Source organism: Carettochelys insculpta, chromosome 7 (genome assembly GCF_033958435.1).
Source record: "Carettochelys insculpta isolate YL-2023 chromosome 7, ASM3395843v1, whole genome shotgun sequence".
NCBI classification, from domain to species: domain Eukaryota; kingdom Metazoa; phylum Chordata; order Testudines; family Carettochelyidae; genus Carettochelys; species Carettochelys insculpta.
In genome coordinates, this window is record NC_134143.1 from 36,964,804 (window position 1) to 36,986,913 (window position 22,110).

Sequence of the window (22,110 nt, forward strand, 5' to 3'; positions counted from 1 at the left end):
GGGGTCTGAGGCTGGTCCAGGCCCATCTGGTGGGCTGCTGGGTCCTCTGACCTGGATGGGGCTGGTGGTGCAGGCTCCTTCTCTGGCTGCCCCAGCACTTGGATGGTGCTGCTGTAAGAGAGAGGGTGGGGGGAGGAGGGAAGGGTCAGTGCCACATCCAGATCCTGGATGGCATGACCATGGCCCCATCAGGACCCATGGGATGGCTGTGTCCCATGGGATACCACTGTGAAGGCCACCATGCACTTGCCATGCTGGCCCCTGGGGCATGGTGCTGGGGCAGAGGCACTGTCCATGGTGCCCTCCCCAGTGGTGTGCTTGTGAGCTGTGGGGACTCAGATGGGGGTGGTCCCTGCCCAGGGAGCGGGCTGGCTGGGAGCAGCTGTGCCACTTGAGGGGCCCTCAGCATGTTTGGGGGACTCTCCAGAGGGGAGGGCGCTAGATGTCGCCCACAGGCGTGGGTCACGTCAGTCCCTGACTGGAGATGGGCCATCTGGGGTTGGATCATGGCACTGGGGCCTGGGAGTGTCCCACCCCTCAGGGGCTTTGCCGTAGCATGCACTTACGTGAGGTCGCTTCAAACAGATCAGGTGATGTCCAACTGGAGGAAGCCTGGCTGCTGGTGGCAGAGGGCAGCTCGATGGCTAGCGAGCCATTGGAGGACTCCCCACTGGACAGGATGTCCACGGTGGCAGGGCTCCTCCTCCAATGCAGAAGATGGCACTGGTGTGGCTGTCTCCACAGAGCCCTGGCATGGTGAGGTGCCCTCTGCAACCAGGAGTTCCTGCAGCGCCCTTTAGAAGGGGCACTGTCCTGGGCCCTCATGTAGCCCAGTCACAGCTCGTTTACCTTACACCGAACCTGCTTTGGGGTCCAGGAGAGGCAGCCGTGGTCAGTGAGTCCCTGTATGAGGCAGACGAAGGCAGCAGCGTTCCTCCGGTGCCCACTGGTGTCCTCTTCATCATGCCAGAACCCCAGGAGATCCTGGAGCTCTGGCTCAGTCCATGATGGGGGACCTCCATTTGGGAGCCCAGTCAGTTGCCTTTGTCTGGGTTCCCAGAGCTCCTCTGGGTGGTGCAGGGTGCTGGCCTGCTGGCCATCTGTACAACTCCAGGCCTGTCGGCACTGTAGGGTCTTGGTGGAGAGTGGCTGTCACTTGCTGCCTGTCTCTACTCTCTCAGCTTCCTGTCTCAGGGTCTCAGGGTCCTTGCACCTTTAACAGCTGCAGGACCCGGAACCCATAGAGCCCCGCTGGGGTTGCTTAGAGCATCTTCACTTTCCAGTGGACCACCATCAAGGTGGGCTGCTTCTTCCAGAAGAAGCAGTTTGTGAGCATCTACACATGCTTTTTCCAGAAGAATCTTTGGGAAGAAGGTGCTCTTCCTGGTTCCGCAGCAGAGTACGGACTCCAGAAGATGAGGCACCTTCTTCTGGATTCCTTCTGGAAAATCTCCTTACATGTATAGATGCTCCACTGGTGTTCCAGAAGAAGGCACTAGTCCTCTGGAAGATCATGCATGTGTAAAAGTGGCCATAGAGTAGGCTTCCTCTTTGTTTTGCTTTTGGGAAGAAGAGGCCTCCAGAAGAAGGACTTCCTTTCAGAAGATTCCCCAGGGGCCATGCTTCTACATGCAGTTTTGAAGTCTGGAAGAGATTCTTCCAGATGCCAATTCATGTGATCCGATGCTAATGAGGCACCAGGAATTTACATCCATGCCTTATTAGCATATGTCAGGCCATTTATTAGCAGGCCATTAAAGTGGCATGTGTAGAAACGCCCTCTGTGTGTATATATCTCCCAAACACGGCACCAGACCTTTCCTAAACCAATAACAGTTGAGAAGCATTAACATTCAATAATACAGTTTTTCCTTGCCTTAAATAGTTAAGGCAATACAATAATAAATTTAAAAAACCCTACTCAAACCTACGTTACTCTTATGCTAAGGTGACATTTTTAAAACGAAAAATGTCAAACATGAAGATTGAAAGGTGATGACTTTCAAAAATGGGATAGCAAATTAGGTTCTTACATCCTGATTTAGCCTCTCAAATAAGTAGGCTGGTTTTCAAAACTGCTGAATACCCAGCAACTCCCACTGTCATCATTAAGGACATAGAAGATAAGGAAATTAATTGCAAGATTGTAATTTTTTTGAAAACTTTGGACAGGATTTTCTTGGTAACTAATTTTTTTCACAGAGTAAATGATATATTTAATTACACATAAGCTGTGTCTACACGTGCACGCTACTTCGAAGTAGCGGCACTAACTTCGAAATAGCGCCCGTCGCGGCTACACGCGTCGGGCGCTATTTCGAAGTTAACTTCGACGTTAGGCGGCGAGACGTCGAAGTCGCTAACCTCATGAGGGGATCGGAATAGCGCCCTACTTTGACGTTCAACCTCGAAGTAGGGACCGTGTAGACGATCCGCGTCCCGCAACGTCGAAATTGCAGGGTCCTCCATGGCGGCCATCAGCTGGGGGGTTGAGAGATGCTCTCTCTCCAGCCCCTGCGGGGCTCTATGGTCACCGTGGGCAGCAGCCCTTAGCCCAGGGCTTCTGGCTGCTGCTGCGGCAGCTGGGGATCCATGCTGCATGCACAGGGTCTGCAACCAGTTGTCGGCTCTGTGTATCTTGTGTTGTTTAGTGCAACTGTGTCTGGGAGGGGCCCTTTAAGGGAGCGGCTTGCTGTTGAGTCCGCCCTGTGACCCTGTCTGCAGCTGTGCCTGGTACCCTTATTTCGATGTGTGCTACTTTGGCGTGTAGACGTACCCTTGCAGCACCTATTTCAATGTGGTGCCGCGCAATGTCGAAGTTGAACATCGACGTTGCCAGCCCTGGAGGACGTGTAGACGTTATTCATCGAAATAGCCTATTTCGATGTTGCTATATCGAAATAAGCTATTTTGATGTTGGCTTCACGTGTAGACGTAGCCATATAGTTGGCCATACTTATACAACTAAAGGATTCATAGACTTTTCTGTGCTTGCTTATTTAAATTTACTGATAACTCTGTGTGTGGTGGTTGTGGGTGGTTTGTTTGTTTATACACTTAACATATTATTTTTTTAATTTTTATATTCCTAACACAGGAGGCAAGATTTAAATGAACTAAAAACTGATTATTATTATTATTATTATTATTATTATTATTATTTATACCCATTATTTTCCTGGAATTATGCCACACTGGTATATCCTCAAGACATGTACATGACCTCCATTGTTTGGATTTTTTCCAGCATGACTGGTATCAGGAGTTCTCATCCAGGCTGGGGATGGGAGTCGATGGTTACAGGCAGATATTCAAAAGATCAAGACCCACCCTTTCCCTATGCCTAAGCAGAAGGATAGTTTCAGCAGGGATCCTGTTATGGAAGAATTTGAGAACCACTGCCATAGATATTCTTAAATCTGAGCTATAAAAATTACAGTGAGCACATAGTAGTTGGTTCCTAAACCTGAACTTGGATGAGTTGTAATTTAGAATTTCTGTCTGGTTTGGTGCCTACGCCTGTATGTGCAATCAAACCAATATCAGTAGCTGTATCCAGTGTTTTTTCCATGTGTTTGAGGGAGGGGTCATCTTTTGGCAATCAGAGAACAGCTGCATTGGGTGAACTGTTGCCCAAAATAGTCTGAAATGCTGTGTGATGTTTCAAAACTCTGTATACACTTGTTCACGTGCACACAAACACAAAGATCTAAGAATGAGTCTTGTGAGGAAAGGCAGAGCAGGTTATGCAAATTTAACATCACTTTTAAGTATTTAGAAAAAATATGATTAGTATGTGTAAATTAGTCTTCCATTGGTTTTCCATTTTACCTTGCTTCTGTCAGATGAATTAAAATGCCCAGCTCCAATAATCATTAATTCCCCTAGTCCAATGTAAAGAACTCTAATGTATTTTAATTCAATAATTTACAAAATCCAACCCCCATAACCTCAAAGGTGGGGAGCAGTTCAGCTGATCAAGCAGCATTAAAGAGGTTATGGGTTTTTTAAGCATCCCCCCTCTCACAGAGGGTAGGGGTAAAGGGAGAGTTAGACATCACAGCTGCGTCTACACGTGCACGCTACTTCGAAGTAGCGGCAGTAACTTCGAAATAGCGCCCGTCACGTCTACACGTGTTGGGCGCTATTTCGAAGTTGAAATCGACGTTAGGCGGCGAGACGTCAAAGTCGCTAACCCCATGAGCGGATGGGAATAGCGCCCTACTTCGACGTTCAACATCGAAGTAGGGACGTGTAGACGATCCGCGTCCCGCAACATCGAAATAGCGGGGTCCTCCATGGCGGCCATCAGCTGGGGGGTTGAGAGATACTCTCTCTCCAGCCCTTGCGGGGCTCTGTGGTCACCGTGGGCAGCAGCCCTTAGCCCAGGGCTTCTGGCTGCTGCTGCTGCAGCTGGGGGTCCGTGCTGCATATACAGGGTCTGCAACTAGTTGTTGGCTCTGTGTATCTTGCACTGTTTAATGAAAGTGTGTCTGGGAGGGGCCCTTTAAGGGAGCGACTTGCTGTTGAGTCCGCCCCGTGACCCTGTCTGCAGCTGTGCCTGGCTCCCTTATTTCGATGTGTGCTACTTTGATGTGTAGACGTTCCCTCGCTGCGCCTATTTCGATGTCGGGCTGCGCAACGTCGAAGTTGAACATCGACGTTGCCAGCCCTGGAGGACGTGTAGACGTTATTCGTCGAAATAGACTATTTCGATGTCGCAACATCGAAATAAGCTATTTCGATGTTGGGTGCACGTGTAGACGTAGCCCACATGAGCTGCTTCCTTACAAGGGCTCTTGTAAACCATTGAGGCCCCATGTGGACCTGCAGGGAGTATTTATATATCCAGGGGTTCTTGAACTTCATTGAATTGCAACCCACTTCCAACAACAAAAATTACTACATGACTGTGGGGCAGGGAGCGGAGGGCGAAAGTCTGCTTGAGCCCCGCCATCCTGGGTGGGAGTGCCAAGTTCTGAGCCCCCATCACACACACGCTGGCCAGAGGGAAACCAGGTCAGGGGACTCGGTCTTCAGCCCCAGGCTCCAGTTTAGCCTCAGCCAGTCCTGGTGCCCTGGCACCCCCATTAAAATGGGTTTGGGACCCACATTTTGAGAACTGCTGGTAATTCTGTTTATATCCTGACCTGCCAAGCTGAGCTCTCCCTCACATTTGGTCCACAGGCAGGTGAACAATTTCCCTCTTAAAATTTACTGGAGGGCCAATATGCCTTCCCCCAACTCCTCCTCTAATTCCAGGCACTCTTCTCTGAGCAGTGCTGCCCAGGGGGCTACTTAGGCACCTGGCCCTGGCAACAGGGATCAGGCCTCACGTGCACTCACCAGATTGCCCAGATCTTAGCCACATCACTCTGCTTCTTGCTTCCAGTGCATACTGGTGCAGTGTGTGTTCGGGGTAGGTCCATTTCTATTCAAAACCTCCTTCCACCAAGTGATCCATGGGGCCCAGGACGATTGCCTATCCAGTGGAGAGAATGGCTGTGCTGAGCTGCTGGCTCCTTCTCCCTTCACAAAAGGTGTTTGGAGGGACACATGACCATTCATAACCCCCCAACCCCTCAACACATCACCGCAGCTGGGCATTATCATTAAGGCTAGTCTCCGTTGACATGGATGAAGCAGGTTGATATGAGGAGCAAGGAAATAGCCAATTCTGGAGCTGTGGGCTCATAGTATGGACTGTCAGTACCTTTAGTGGTTCGCAGCTGGGCCTTTGGTGTTGAGGTAAAACTAAGTTGGCATGGCAAGAGGACCAGCCAAGAAATAGCCAGCTGAAATAATTCGTTTACACCTGGGATTTTGTAAGGGAGGAGGGTTTGGTCATCAAGGCATAAAGAGATTTAGGGCAGGTGCAGGACCTTTTGCCTGGGCAGACCCTGAACTGGTTTGAAATACTGAAGTGGGTGGGGATGCACAAGACCTGTCTAGGCTTTCAAAGCCAAAATATGTGGGAATTATCCAGATAGAGGGGTTAATAACTGTACACCAAAAATATCGTACATTTAGGCCTAAATTATTCAGGAGTGATGGAGTACAGCTCTGCCATCAAGTAGTGGATGTATTTTGGTTTGGGAGGAAACTGATAATCATGTGGGAGTGGCAGCCAAACTAGTGGAAAGTGTACAGTGTAGGTACTTGTTTTATAGGGCTCTGTTTTTCTGAAAAACTGGAGCTAAAAGTACATCTCTTAAAGTATCTGGGGAATAGGAACGAAGCTCCTGACAACCTCTTTGTTCTCAGCATCTTAGCCCTTGTATGAGGGAAAGGTGGTTAATTTGCAGGGGGACTGATGACAGCCTTCCACAACAGCTGGGAATGAGTGAGGTGGGAATGAGGGGTTGCAGTGTGCAAATTATTGCTAGATAGTTCCCGAATGGGTTATTGAGGTTGCAACTTAATTAAAACCACATTCTTCACATTTTGGCATTTTCCTTGTGTGTGAGGGGGGGGAACACTCTCCTCTCTGCACTCCATCTTTTATTGTGGTCTTTTCAAGTTGTACATGCATTTTAATAAGTTTTGCTCATTTCTTTTATCTACAAGTGCAAATATGTATACATCTGTTACTGATGCAATTCAAATTATGAAAATAGATACAAAGCAAAAAACAAAAGTGTAATTAAAAATAACTATATTTTAAAGTTGCACTTATTTAACTTTTTTTAAAAATGTACATGAAGCTGCATTTAATCAAAGTGCACTTTCATCCTGATTAGGTTTTTTTTATGCAGTGTATATTTCAGAATAGTCAAAACTATCATGACAAATGATTATTTCTATTGATGAGTTACAGTATCCTTGGAGAGAAGCTTTGAAATGCATTTGGTTCCTGATAGGGCAGTTAATTGTCTTTCAACTTAACTTTGTTGAACTTTGCTTTATATGTTTATTTTCTTTTGTTTCCCTCAATGTAAGATATCTTTTTTTTTTTCAAAAATCACAATCTAATTGAAATTTTTCCTTCATAACACATATGTGACTTTGGAAGCATAATTTAGGCTGTCATAAAGTCTCCATAGTATGCCAGTGTACTGTATTTTCTTTTCAGTCTGTCGCAGATCATGTGAAATGCACTTTCAGGAAAGAGCAAGCTCGTCCAGTTTAGAAAATTAGCAAAGCCATATTGTGGGACATTGGTTAAAAAGCAGCTGTCATAAGAATCTCTGTAGTCCCTGGAAGCTTTATTTACTTGGGTGACAGGCTGTTTTCTGAAGCAGAATTATTTTACGTTGATCCCTCTCACAGTAATATTGTATTGAAAATTTGACATCTTCCTCTTGGGTGCCAGACTTGTGTGATGGTAATGGAATTGAGAGTATGGAAAGGCTGACAGTGGCAAATGTGTTCTCTGATGGGAATGGAGTGAATGGGTATAGCTTGAAAGAACAACAGTGGATATGTCCATAATCTTGTTTCAACTTGAAAACTAAACTCTTAATTATATTTTGCAGGATATGAATGATTACTCCCCAGTATTTAGCAAAGCTCTCTACAGAGGAATGGTTGCTCCCGATGCAATCAAGGGCACAGTTATCACTACAGTTTCAGCTGAAGATCAGGATCCTCCGGTAAGCAAATGATTTGTTAATACACTTCACCCAAAAGGGAAAAATCTTTAACTGTCATATGTGACCTAACCCTCTGAGCAGCAAAGGAGATTATTATGAGTCTTGCACAGCAGTAACTCGCATAAATTTTTGATCCCAGCCTGTCCTTTGTCATCATGGACATTGGCTGCATTTGAAATATTTTTTCCAAGGCTGACAAATCAACAATACAGCTTCTTTTTGATGGGTAGTTATCTGGCTTTGTGACACAGATGATAAAAAGAATAGGTATGAAGCAAAGCCATGACCATCTACATTTGAAAGAGCTCTGTGGCTTAAAAAGAAAACACAACACAACTTTGCAAGCTTGTCATTTCCTTGATTTGCAGTCATTGTGAGTTTCCAATCTATGTGACATACGAGTGTTCTGCGAAACAGTACAGTTCATCAGTAGTCCTTTCTGGAAATGCAGTGTTTGAACTGAGCTTGGTTGATCTGGGGATAAAATTTATTTCTGCTGCTGTCTTTTTTAAATCACAGTTCCCTAGTGAAGCATTTGATTGACAGAACTCTGCACATTTTTGACTTGTTAGTTATTCTGGTGGGTAATATCTATTTGTGTAATCAAGGGGGGTTCATAAAATTGGTGACCAGATGATACACTGAGGAGAATGAAAGACAAAGTTATTCTGCCAGAAGGATTTCATTTTAATTGTTAATGTTTAGAATACTAAGGCAAAGAAGATTCACAGAACACCTCTCCCTGAGTATTTGGAGTCTGAGTGTTTGCATGTTAAAAACTAATGGAAATATTTTGACTGGGAATTCCATATGAACTAGTTATAGCAAGATTAAATACAGTATATAATGGGTTTATTTAACAGTGACAAGCACTGAAATACTAAGATTATGCTTACATTGGACATATTTAATATGTTCTGCCTGTGTTATCACTCTGAAAAGAAATCACAAAAAAGTGAAAGACCTTTTAGTTGGTGTTAACCATCCTACTACTTTGAAGTAAATTGAGGTAGGCTAATTTGCAACAGTTGAGGATCTGACTCATGGTATGTTTAAGATGCGTAAAAAGACTGCTCTTAACATTCAGGTCAATAGTAGCAATATTTGTTTATTATTGTTATACATTATTTGACTAATGCCATTGCTGTATTGAATGTTGTATGAAGCACAGGGGAAGGAGCTCATTCCAGACAGGTGGAGATTAATGCTGCTGTCAGTTTTCCCTGTAAGCTGAGTGCTTGGGCAGCCAGCCAAGAGATGTTCACATGCCACCCAGCTGATTAGCAGAGCACCCACACCTGCCCACACCCATCACTATGTGTCTCTATTGGTGGTGCACATCTGCACATGCTGTGGGGCACATAACATCATTTATTCTGCACATAGATGGAAAAAATAGCGGCAACGTTGACTGCTGTCCATGATGAATTTCCCTAATTTGTGTCTTTGGATACACAGTGGATGAACAATGTCTGTTCCCTGTCCTTAATCAGCTATCCAGGAGAAATCCTAGAGTTAATCCTGATTGTTCAGATCTCCAATCTTTCATTGTCAAGCCATGATGAAAATTCTTATAAGATGATATTATGAAACTTTAATGACTTAAATTTTTCAAGATTTCTAGCTGAGGTTGTGGTTGCTTAAAGCTTTGTTGTCATCGGGTCGTTGGTATATTGTGTATTTGGTATGAAGGGCATTAGTGCAGTGTGTCAGGTGTTATTACAAAGGACATTATCATCACTTGTGAAGTATAGCAGCTTGATAGTAGGCAATGGGGAATATGGGTACAAAGACGCACACACAATATTTCAAGGAGTTCAGTGAGCAACACTGGGCAAAATTTGAACATTCTGGCCCTCAGAAAACCACCAGCATTTAGGAACATAGCAAACTGTCTCAATTCAAGAGATGTTATCCTCTAAGTAACTTGCTCATTCCTCAAGGATGAAATTGCTATTGAATTTGTCTCACATTAACCATGTTATCTACCACTCGGGTATGATTTTGTAGATTCTATGATTAAGGCTAAGATTATATCATAGAGGCCATGGGTGTCACAGAATCCAAAGACCTCTGACATTTTCTGCTTCAGCTAGAGAGTGGCTGGGCTTGAATGGCAGTTAGTAGGGCACCCCACAGCTCCCAGCTACTGCATGTGTTGTGGCAGACCTCCCAGATCCAAGTCTGCATGGGAAAATGATGGGGCTTTGAACCAGTACAGATTACACTATGGTTCTCCTGATCCTGCACTAAGCAATCTCAGGCATTGGGAGTGGGGAATCTGGAATGTTAACAAGAGTAGGTGCTTGGCCCCAGTGCCTCCTCATTTGCTTGGTTATTTTTAATAAAAGCCAGGGACAGGTTCCAGCTTTCCATGATATTTTTTTATTTATTGCCTGTGACCTATTTGTGACTTTTATTAAAAATTTGCCATGACAAAAATCTTATCCTTGGTTATAAGGGTTGTTACTATTATTTTTGTTGTGTCTTGCATGGTAAGTCACAGTCCATAGGGCCTAAATCAGAACTCCCTTCATCAATATGTTAGAAGTCTTCCCCTCTTGTTTTATTCATTGCAAATTATCCTTAAATTAACTGTCCTCTATAGTCAAGGCCAGGAGACAATCTGTTTAGGAACCATTGTATCAGTAGTAGAGCTGTTAGTAAACTATTTTTCTGTCCTATGGTAAAATCTAATACTTCAGAATTTGATTTTATCTCAAATTATGATGAAAAGTCAATAGCTCTGATTTTTTTTTCCACAGAAATATTCCACATAATTTCTTTTTGATATTATTGAATCATTCTTTTTCAACTTTGTCATTTTGACTTTTATAATAGCATAGAACAGAATAATCTAAATGTTCTTAATGATCATTATCCAAATGAAATATTTTGATATTTTCTTAGAAAAATTTAAATGACATTGCTATATTCCAGTGAAATGTTTTCATTTTTGCAAGTCCATGTTTTGTGATGGAAACCTAGTTTGCCAATAGCAAATTTTTGACCAACTCAAACATTCTGTAGTATGTCACTAGGCAATGGATAAAGTGGTGATTTGGCAATATACTTCACTCTCTCAGAAGACCCTTGAAGTCTGTCTGATTCCAACTGCTACCACTGTCACCTGCTTTGGTAACTGGAAATATCATTGTGAGAGCTTTAGAGCGAGGATGGGAGAGGTAATAATATTTCATGAGACTAGCTTTTATTGGTTAGAGAGACAGAGATTTTCAGCATAGTTAAGTTTTATGTAGTGGTCAGATGGTATAACTGATGAGACCCTTGGGGATAATGTTTTGTTCCTTGTATTTGCTAAGGAAGCATAAGAGAAACAAAATATTATCTCTAGAGGTGTCCCCATCTATACCAGTTGACAGCTCCATACAACTGTAACTGTGCTGAACAACTCTCTCACACACCAACAGAAAGTGGTCTGTGATGGGGTGGAATAGGGCTAGAGGCTCCTGTTGGATGCCTCACGATTCTGCCACATACATCCCAGGAAAGTTGTAGTGGAGCTAAATTATCTGAACAGCCTAGAAAGGCAACAAGAGGCAAGTTAATCAAATAGGCTGAAAGGAGCAGCCAATCTGTGCATGAGAGGACCATATGAAAAGGAGCTGCAGAGTGGGAGAGAGCTCCTCGCTGGAAACATAATGCTGTTGGCCAGCCAAAGGGAATTGCAGCACCATGGACAGCTCAGTGCTGGAAGGGACCAGGGGAGCAAGAAAGAGCTTCTGGTTAACTGCTAGGACTTGAACATACCAGAGCCCTGAGGTAAGTTGAAGGCTGGTGCCACAGGAATTGGACCAGGGGACTGAAAACAGTTTCACTGAAAGTGGTACTTGGCTGCTATTCTTATAGTCCCTGGGCTATAACCTGTAGTTGTGGTGTAACCGTGGTTCCCCTGTAGCTCACTGGAAGTTGCTTTGAGTTAATCAGCAATAATTCCTGAAGGGGATCTGAACTGTCCAAAGTCCTAGCTGGAGAGCTGGGGCCATAAAAGGCCAAGAGGACAAACCTGTTGCCCTGTGGGAAGAGTCCCTGGGGTACTGCACAGTATAAGGACAAGGAGTGTTTAATGATTTCACGCATATCCAACTAAAAGGGGAAGCTCATGAGGGGAGGCTGCCACTCTGTCTAAAGGTCTAATAAAAGATATTACTTCACCCACTGTGTCTCCCTAGTATCATGGGGTCAACCAGTTACAACTATACTTCATATGTCGTTTGAAGCTGAATGGCATTTAGCACAATGGGACCCAAATCCTGATTGTGACTATGATAATCTAGAACCTCCAGACTAAAATTTTCCTCTTCCCCTACAATGCTTTCTCTTATATTTTTTAAAATGCCCTCTATGCCCTGGAGGGTGTTGGGAATTGAACTCTGAAGTCCAAAGTGTGTGTGTGTGTGTGTGTGTGTGTGTGTGAAAGAGAGCAAGAGCAAGAGAATAATACAGAAAAGGCTACTGTACATAGGATTCAACTTTTTCATTACAATCTGTTGGTATGCAAGACAATGGGCTTGTGTATATACACATTGTAATGATATATGTGGCAGATCACAGATTGCAGCTGACAAGTGCCTGATGGAGGGGAACATTTTGGGTTCTGGAGGAACTTCTTTTTGATACCCTCTTAAGTTCACAGAGGGTGGAGTCCTGCAGGCTGGATAGCCAGCTGGGGCTCATCAGGAGTCAGTCAGCAACAGGCCATAATTAGAGCACCTGTGACCAGTTAAGGTCTCCAGGCTTCCTATAAAAGGCTTTCCCCAGGCAGCAGTAGGGGAGGGCAGTGGTGCCCAGAGAGAGAAGGAGGCATGGAGGAGCCCAGCCCAGCTGGGTACCACAGCAGCAAGATATGGGGGGAAAGACACCAGAGGGTAGAGGTGAGTGAAAAGGCTGTGGGCAAAGGTTGCTGCAAAAAGCCCCACCAGCTTCCTCCCTCCTAGGGTCCTTGGGCTGGAGTCCAGGGCAGTAGGTGGGGCTGTATTCCACATACCAATTCCCCTGGAGGGCTGCCCAACTGGGGCAGAGCCAAAGCAGCTCAAGGCTGGCAGAGAGGGACCTGCTCCACCCCAAATTCAGACTGTGCTGTGATGAAAATGGCTCAGTAAAGGGAGACTCCTGCCTCTGGGAAGTCCCAGGGCAATTAAAGGGGCCTCTGTGAGTCTTTGAAGCCCACAAGGAGCTGCCTGGAAGTGCAGAACCCTTAAGGAATGGTCAAAGGGTCTGTCACAATATATACACTCATCCCTCATTAAATGAGTACTTTACTTATGAGTACTTGCTTAAACAAGGGACACATATACTTACCTTATTCATTAGATCAGTGAACTTCCTCAGCTAATACATGCCCAACCCCTATCAGCCTGACACCCCCTGCCAGCCCCACAGCCCCAACCCGTGGCAGCCTGACACCTCCCACCGGCCCCACAGACCTGACACATGGCAGCCTGATGCCCTGTGGCCCCCATCCACAGCAGCCTGACTCTCCCCTTGCCAGTCCTGTGGCCCCAACCCGCAGCAGCCTGACCGCCTCCCCACCCCAGCTGGCCCCGCAGACCTAGCCTGCCACAACCTGACACCCTCCCATGGGCCCGCACACCCAACCTGCATTAGCTTTAAGCCCCACATCTGTCCCATGGACCCAACCCACCACAAGGTTTTAACCCTCCCTCCCACTCATGACCCCAAATTGCCCCCAGCCTTTAAGCCTCCCCAACCAAAGGTTCACTTACTTTTCAAAATCAGCACTATATGCTGCCACTCCTTTGCTGCGTTAGGGACACTAGAAATCAATCTAAGACTTTAACATGTATTTTAATGGTAATTTAGTATCCCTCTTATGAGTTTTCACCTATGAGGAGAAAGCTGGGAACCAATTGTGCTCAAAGCAAGGGATGTGTGTGTGTGTGTGTGTGTGTGTGTGTGTATAGATTCATTAAAATCTTTATATATATATATATATATATATATATATATATATATATATATATATATATATATGTATAACACCTAAGCCTCAAAAAGGGGAAAATATGTGAATAACAATGTTTTCTCACTAATTATTTGCTTACTAAGGAAAATAATTTAATAGCTTTTTAAAAAGTTGAGATAATATATACACAGTAATATAAACACATTATTTAGATATGTGTACGTATCGTGTGTGCATATATGTGTATTTCCATTACAACATATTTGTATGTGTCACTCTCTTGCTAAATTCATACATATAGGTTGTTATGGAAATCAATAGACTCCTATGCATAATTTTAATTAATCTAGGAAAGAAAAAAGATCCTAGAACCAGCAAATAAAGTTATTAGTGGATTTTGCAATGTAATCTCTTTTATTGAAGAAAATGAGAATTAACTAATCTTCACATATAAAAGGAGAACCTGTAAAGGTTAGCTAAAATCTGAATAGGAATTTGCTCTTGTTTTCATTAAAAATAAAACAATTTAATGCATTTTAAGTAGTTAATCTTTTACTTTCAACTAATGACTGACAATACTAAGCCACTTTCTGACTTCAAAAATTGGAGAAAATTATCAAGGAACAAATTGGCTTTCTTATTAAATTAAAGTTCCTTAACTCTTTTATCTTCCTGGCAAATTAGTATTTTGAACCCTGCTTTGACATTAAAAGGTGTCACAAGACAGATGGGCAATGAATGAATATCATAAAAAATAAAACAAATAACCTTTTCTCTGCTGTTACAAAGCATCTTTATATAAACTTGTCTTAGGGAGATAAAGCACTCACTGTGACCTTCATCAATTTTTGGTACTTTTTTCATATAATTAGATTTTAATTGGGCAATACTAATCAGTGTGTTTTATCACTTCCGTGAAAACGACTTGAGCTGCAGTTCTACTGTGAAAAGTTACTCTAAAACTGCCAGTCTGCGATTCCATGTTTGTATCTGAACCAATTACATATTAACAGCAATTCTGTGTGAATTGCAGATAATGAATATATTTGAATAGTGGAAGAATTTGAATATAGGCCATGTCTAATTTAAGGAATACAAGCTTGGAAATGTTGCTATTTTACAAGGAAAAAAAGAGACACATTTTGTTACTGTGAGCCTTATAAACACAGTCTGGGATGAAAATTAAGCTGGATTTATTTATTTATTGTGCCAGTCATCAGCCATCAAAAGTTTTTTATACTAAACTAGCTCCTGAGTTACTCAACTCACGATCACTGTCATGAGAGTCACTCACTGTATTCAGGTATTAAAGTGTAATGGTGGTATAAACACTCCATTCAAGGGGTTGCTGGCTCTTATAAGAGAACTCCAAGCCCAAGCTACATGTGACAAACTAATTCAAGGGGAACTAGCCTGTCTACTCAATCAATTGAATAATGAGCATCTGAGCTGGATCACTTCTTAACTGCACGGTGGAGCTCAGAAAGAGGCATGCTTTTCTGTGGTGAGGAGCCTTCTAAAGCCTATCATCTCCAAGAAGGAAGGCTGGGAGATAGTCCAGGCTAGAAAGATTAGAAATGAGAGTAACTCGCCCCAGGCAAGAGGGCTGTCCAACTTTCTGAGCTCAAGGAAAGATTTTTATTTCAAATATAGTTTGGATTTAATAACATAGAATCCTAGAGGGGAAGTTTTTATACCTTCTCAACTGTGTGGAATTCTTAAGTTCTTCTGAGAGAAGGCAAACTGAAGCAGTGAGTTCCTGCAGCAACACATGAGGTCAGTGGGCGTGTTGTGAGGCTGAATTAAAAAAAAGAAAAAAAAAAAAGGGTTCATCAGACCCTTCTGTCTTAAATGAGTTTGCACAAGCAGGACATAGTGGAACATAGAATTAATTCTAAAACAACAAGACCTGTGGCACCTTATAGACTAACATATTTTGGAGCATAAGCTTTCGTGGGCAACGACTAGAGCCACAGGGCTTCTTGTTGTTTTTGAAGATACAGAGTAACTCAGCAACCACTCTGATAGAAATAATTCTGTTGATAATGCACCATACACAGTAGAATCCAGTTCCCTCTCACTTAGTTCTTTTCACTTAGGAGGAGAAAAGAGCACTTGAAAAAAATGTCTCTTAAAATCCAAATAGATCATCAATAGAAAGAGGACCCAAATTCTGCTGTCATTTAAACTAATGTAGATATCACTTTAGAAAATGTCTGTAGTTTTGTAGCCATCTTAGATCCAGGATATTGAAGAGATAAGGTTGGTGAGATAATATCTTCTATTGGACCTACTGCTGTTGGTGAGAAAGACAACCTTTCAGGCTACACAGAAATTCTTGCCTGTGTAGATTGAAAGTTTGTCTCTTCCACTAACAGGGCATTGGTCCAGTAAAAGACTTTACATTACCCACCTGTCTCATGATTAGCCTGTATATTCAAAATTATAGATCAGCTTGAAAAACAAGCAATAATAAATACTTCAGAACAATCACCCAACCTGATCCCTCACAACACTGTCATGAGAAATAAATGACAAGTTGGAGGCAATCTTATTTCTACTCTACTAGTAAACCTAGACTAATGAAATGGTGAATTCTATTCAGTGGGAATATGCCAAGTTTGATTCCTTATTCTTTCCCAAATGTACATAGACTCATAGAGTCCTAGAACTGGAAGGGTCCTCAAGACATCATCAAATCAAGTTGCCTACCCATATGCCAGGACCAGATACCATCTATATCCCCTCTGTTAGATGTTTTTTTAACCTGTTCATAAATATCTCCAATGATGGAGATTCTACAACCACTCTAGGCAATTTATTCCAGTAATTAATCACCCTTGAATAAATTGCTTGGATGGTTGTGTGTATTACAATAATTCTAGTTAGAGACACCAGTGTGTTTGGTTACAGAGTGAACGTGTATGTGTGTGTGTGTGTGTGTGAGCTTCCTGAGTTTAGAACATTAAATTATATGGGATTTATGAAAAGAGCCAAAATTACTATTGTGTTGAAGGATTGTATCTGAATCTAGTACCAAGATGTACACAAACCAATTTACCATCATCAATAATTAAGGGACTCTCAGAAAAGAAAGTAAAGCATTAGGTCATCTCAGGTCAGGGCTTAAGTACAGATAGTAGTCTGGGTGAAAAATGAAGGTCTGGAAGTAAGTTTGGAACATTGTGTAAGTTTCTTGGGTGACTGTGGGCTTGTTTACACTTGTAGCATTGAAGTGACACAACTGTGTGGCTGTGCTGATGTAGAGCTTAGCAAGGATTTTACCTATGCTGATGGAAGAACCTCCCAAAGAAGCAGTAGCTATGTCAATGGGAGAAACACTCCTGCCAACATAATGCTGTCTAGAGTAGGGTTAGATTGATATAACTAAATTGTTTAGGGTTTTGGAAAGTCTACCTGCCCTCTGTCTCCACCCCCTGAATGACATAGTTATGCCAGCATGAGTCAATAGTGAAACCAACCCAGTGTATTTCAAAATTTGCTTCACAGGCTTTTGTGTAATTGCGGGAGTAGAATCAACAGTTGCCTAGTAGGAATTCTGCTCAGACCACAATGTACAAATATAAAGAGAGGGGAAATGGTGGAAAGGACACTGGAACAAGTTCTTAGTCCTATAAAGTGCCATTCAGTTTTTTAAATGTCTCTGCAGATTGGATATGAACTTGTTTATTAAGAATCCATCTGAAATGCTCCCACACGGTCAATTAGGTATAACTTAGTCTATTCAACTCATAGAATGAACGTCTGAACTGGGACTGAAACCTGTATTTCAAACTAATATTGAAACTGCTAAGTCATTCTTGGAGTGTAATTGTTTTAACTTTGTGGAAAGTAATGCCATCATTTCTAATGGTTGTAAAGTTATAGCAGAAAACTCTGTCTTGGCCAGTAGTCTTACTGCTCTTGAATACTTGCTTCAGTACACTTTTTAATTCAAATTGTGGATTTCAAAGTGTTTGAAAATTTTGTTTGTTAATAATAAGAGATTTCTGAGATGTTATTTGTCTGCTTATCATTGATGAACTGTCATTTATATCATTGGCCCAAATACATTTCAACAAATGTTTGAATACAATTTGATGGCTTGTGGAAAATATAACTCTATTTTTTACCAGACATTATTTTAATTCTATTTTCAGTTGGAATTTGTTTTATTTTCAGCTGATAATGTAAATTATTCTAAAAATGTCTCTCCTAAAATACAGTGTGAAAAATTACAGTAAAAGCTTTGTGATGTATATGATTATTTTTACTTCATATGTTTCATAGGCATATAACATTATGCAATACTGAAAATAATGTAATGAAATCCTGCTTATATCTTGACTGACATATCTGATCTATGAACTATTATAGTACCCAGTTGTGGAATTATGTATTTTATAATGACAAAAGTGCACTTAGCACCTCACTGAACTACTAAAATCTGGCTCTTGCCCTGAAATATTTACAATGTAATTTTGGAAATAATACAGCAAAAGGGATAACAGAAGAGATGAAAGAGCTAAATTTACAGGAAGGGCAGACAAGAAGAATTATGGCAGTAGGATTTCATGGTTACTCAGCAAAGGCTTATGCGTAGCATCCATTATTTCTAATTTTTAGTACAGTATACTTAACAAAATACAACAATTTTTGAAGGAATTATAATATAAGCAAGTCCTAGGTAGGTGGGACTTCAATCTAGGAAAGCAGTTATGCCCATGCTTAATGTTTAGTCACATAATTGACGAGGGACGTACTTAAATTGTTTTATTGGCTTGGGCCATGAGTGAGGAGAAGCAGTGGCCAGGTAGATCTACTTTGGAATGACATTCTTTGTGCTGAAGAAGTCAAATGAGGCATCAAAGCTGGAAATATAGGCCTGAGGAAAATAAACCATGTGCAATGCATGAAGAGATAAGGCTGGTTAAATAGGAAGGAGTGTGTGCTAGAGTCTGGAAGGAGAAGACAAGAAACATTTTCTACTATGTTATGTTATTGACTCTAGATGAGTTGTAATGATGTACAACTGGAGTGAAAAAGTAGAGAATCAGAACCCAGTTAAGAACTGGAAAGGAATAGTGTCAAGCTGACATGCTTGGTAAATAATTTTAGCCTTTATATTTTGAATAGTTTTGCAAGGGGGAAATGTGGTGGCTGGATAGGGAGTAGTTAAGGTGAAATTTGAGCATATACTGGATAAAATTGTTTACTGGTTAGAGAAAAAAAAAGTAAAGGTCAATTCTCTTAAATGCTAAGCAAAAGTCCTCAAGTTTTGCTCACAATCTGGATGAAGGAGATGCAAATGTCAACAGTGATCCTGCAGGGTACTGGCCAAAGTGACAGAGCATTGTGGAGGTATCAGCTGAGATGGATAAAGGGGGAAAGTGAAGAAATTTATGGAAAAAATGCATTCTGTTTAAGCTATGTTAATATAGACAGTGGGTGAACATCCAACTGGGGAAGACAAGCCACAGCCCACCCTTTCTGCATGAGGCCCTTCCCCTTCTGCAACCTCCCGCCCCCTGTGGCACCAACCCTTGCCGCCACCACATTTTACTGTCCCCAGCCCGTTAACATACCTAGGCTCCTTAGTCTTCCCCTTTCCAGTGGGTGGTGAGGCCCTACTGTTTCCAGGCCATTTGGAGCATCTGGTGGCCAGAGACCTGGGCAGCTTTGCCACAGACCCAGCTCTCCTGGGCATCTGGAGCTTGAGAAATTTTAGGAAGGCGGTGTGTTCCTTTGCCTGCCACCCATGTGTGTGGAAATTTCAGGAACATGCTGAAAAGTGGAACTGAGAGTGGGGAGACAAAGCAGGATATCCGTGACTCACTGTAAGATGATCCTGGAAGTCATGTGAGTGGATGAAGTCACACAGAGGTAGGACGTAAAACAGGGGTGAGCAAACTTTTAGGCCCTGCAGTTAGCTGGGTACCCCCAACCTGTGCAACGACCACAGGAAGGGATGCAGGGGACAAGACTCAGGAAAGGGGAGGGACTGTCAGGAAGGGTATGCTGTGAATCTGCAGGGGGTACCCAAAGTGGAGAGGTGCTTGAGGGGAGGATGCCAGGAGTGGCCCCAGGAGGGCACCTTATCAAGCCAGGAACTTGCCAGCTGCCCCCACTGCTTGTCTCAGGGCTTCTGTGCATTCTGATTGGCCCAGTGGCAGGGGTAGGGGTGTTCCCGTGGCAAAGCAGCAATGAAAGGAGAAAACAGAGGTCTGGCAGTGCAGCAGAAGCTGTGTGGGGGGAGCCAATCATGCTGCACCCCCTTACAAGATGTTGTCCCCCTCGAGGTGGGGCAGCCCCCTACTTTATGCACCTCTGAGGTAAAAAGAAAGAGGAGAAGGGTGAGGATAAAAGGCCTCTGGGACTCTTCATTCCCCTCACTGGGGAATGGAGAATTGATGCTGACTAGGAATTTATGGGAGGAAAATACAGGGTGCATGCATTAAGAATTAAGAGACTACTTAAAATCAACAGTCATGATCTGTAAATCAAATGCAATCCTGGTGTTGCTATTTATTCCTTAATATGGGCAAACCATGTCCTAAAAGAGAATGCCAATGCATGCCCTAGAAAGTAGCGATAACACCTTCTCTTCTTGTTCCACCAGTGAGATGAAAATAACTGTAGTCCTTTAGGACAGGTAAGAACAGTTATTGTGGGGGATGGAGGGATGGAAAGTGACAGGTCGATGGGACCGACCTAGTACCTTGAATAGTGCCCCACAGCCTCAAAAATTGTAGGGATCAAAACCCACTCAGATGCTTTTGCTGACTCCTAGGAGAGGTGAGGGTTAGCGTGGAACCTAATCTCTTTAATACTGGTTACAAATGCTTGCCACATCATGTGTTTTAGAAGACTTAGTTGATTTTGGAGTGGAGTGTGAATAGAGGTTAAGAGTTTTCTTAGTATTTTGTGATTAATAAAGTGAAAATATTTAGTATATTTGCACAGATGGCTTTACAACCTGTTAATCATTCAAGGACACCCCTGTTCCTCTCTACCACTCTTTTATGAAAGAGACACAGGGCCACTGAAGGATGCCATGTATTTATGGCCATCTTCTCAAAATGCTTAAGTCTCCAAATAATGATTCAGTAACAATTTATTGGCAGGAGGTGTAACTGAATTTTGATAAACTTCATACAAAATTTCCTCTCTTTATAAGTGAATATTCCCAAGGCTGACATGTTTTGGGGTGCTGTTTTTTTACCCTTTGATAAGTATGTCTGTTTTATATGGGTTATGACTGTATGCCATCCCACTATCATCACTCTTTCTTTATTATACAGTATGGATGTGAGTAACCAGAAAGTGAGACTGAACACTAATTTTAAAGACCAGATTACTTCTTGATCTTGGGCATGAAATCATTTGAGTTTATCTGGTATGTTTTTTGCTTAAATCAAGCTCTTAGTGAAATCATCCATGATCATTCTTATAGTTCTTGAAAACCAGTGGAAGTTAAGATACTCAGACGTTTAATGGGGATGAAAATCCTAAGAAACAGTCAAGACTCAGTCTTGGAAAACACGTTGGATTACTATTAGATTTGATAGTGTGTTTGGATATTTTGTATAAAGGAAATTTTGTTTTGCTATATTCCTCCTTAAGTAATTTCCTGGTCTTAAGGGTTTGTATACTTTCAATTCCTTGTGCTGTACTGTTAGAATAATGATGGGTTCAATCCTGCAAATGCTTTATCACATGAGCTGGTGTGGGCAGGTCAGAATCCATGCTGTTGAGCTATATCCCCATAGGTAAAACTGCTCAAGAGAAGGAATTGAAAAACCTCTTGTAGTAAAGAGCCAAATTGCGGCGTGCCCTTATGTGACCCCTGAAGAGGAAGAGAACATTCAGCAAGTCTCGTTCCCCTCCGCTCAAAATAATTTACTAATGTCATGTCACACCTGCAATTGAAAGTTCCAGGTGGCTCCCTTGCTGTGGCAGTAGACCCCCAACACTCCAAAGGGGCAGTGGAAGACTAAGAGGTGTGGGCAGGACCTCAACTTCCTCTGCATCTCAGATGAGCACCCTGTAACATCCACATTCCTCAGTCCTCTATACATAGGTGTGACACTGCATCTTAGCATGCCCTGTGATGTATTAGGGAAATGGTTATGATCTGCTGAAACCCACTGTTCCATCTAAATATGTATATCATTAATGGTTATGAAGTTACAAGAATCATGTTGTTATATGACTGACACTAAAATATGCTGTGGCTTTGGGAAGTACCCAGTACTAGCTTCCCACAGGCACTAAGCAGGGGGATAAGCAATGCTCAGTCAAGCGTTCAACAGCCAATGCCCAGAAAGGGACTACGATCCAATGACTAACTTGCACAAAGTCACACCAGGGGAATTGTTCAGCCTTGCCTGGTGTCTCAGCAATTCTCACCATACATGCCTGAATTTATGTTCTCCCAGCACCTGTATGAAACAGAACATAGTGGCCACATGCTTGATCTTTTCTCTTCCCCCTCTTTACCCCATTTATGCTGCAGGTGACAAGTATACTAAGAAGGCTGATGGTTTTCACGAGGAGACTGGCTCTTGCTTA

General features: G+C 42.6%; 1 protein-coding gene across 1 annotated transcript in view; it reads left to right on the forward strand.

The window, feature by feature from the left end:
* The window catches only part of PCDH15 (protocadherin related 15), a 695,579-nt gene that overhangs the window by 453,530 nt on the left and 219,939 nt on the right, over window positions 1-22,110 (forward strand). The window contains exon 20 of the mRNA XM_074999591.1: window positions 7,476-7,592. Within this exon, the coding sequence (XP_074855692.1) occupies window positions 7,476-7,592 (117 nt within the window). The remainder of the gene's footprint in view (window positions 1-7,475; window positions 7,593-22,110) is intronic.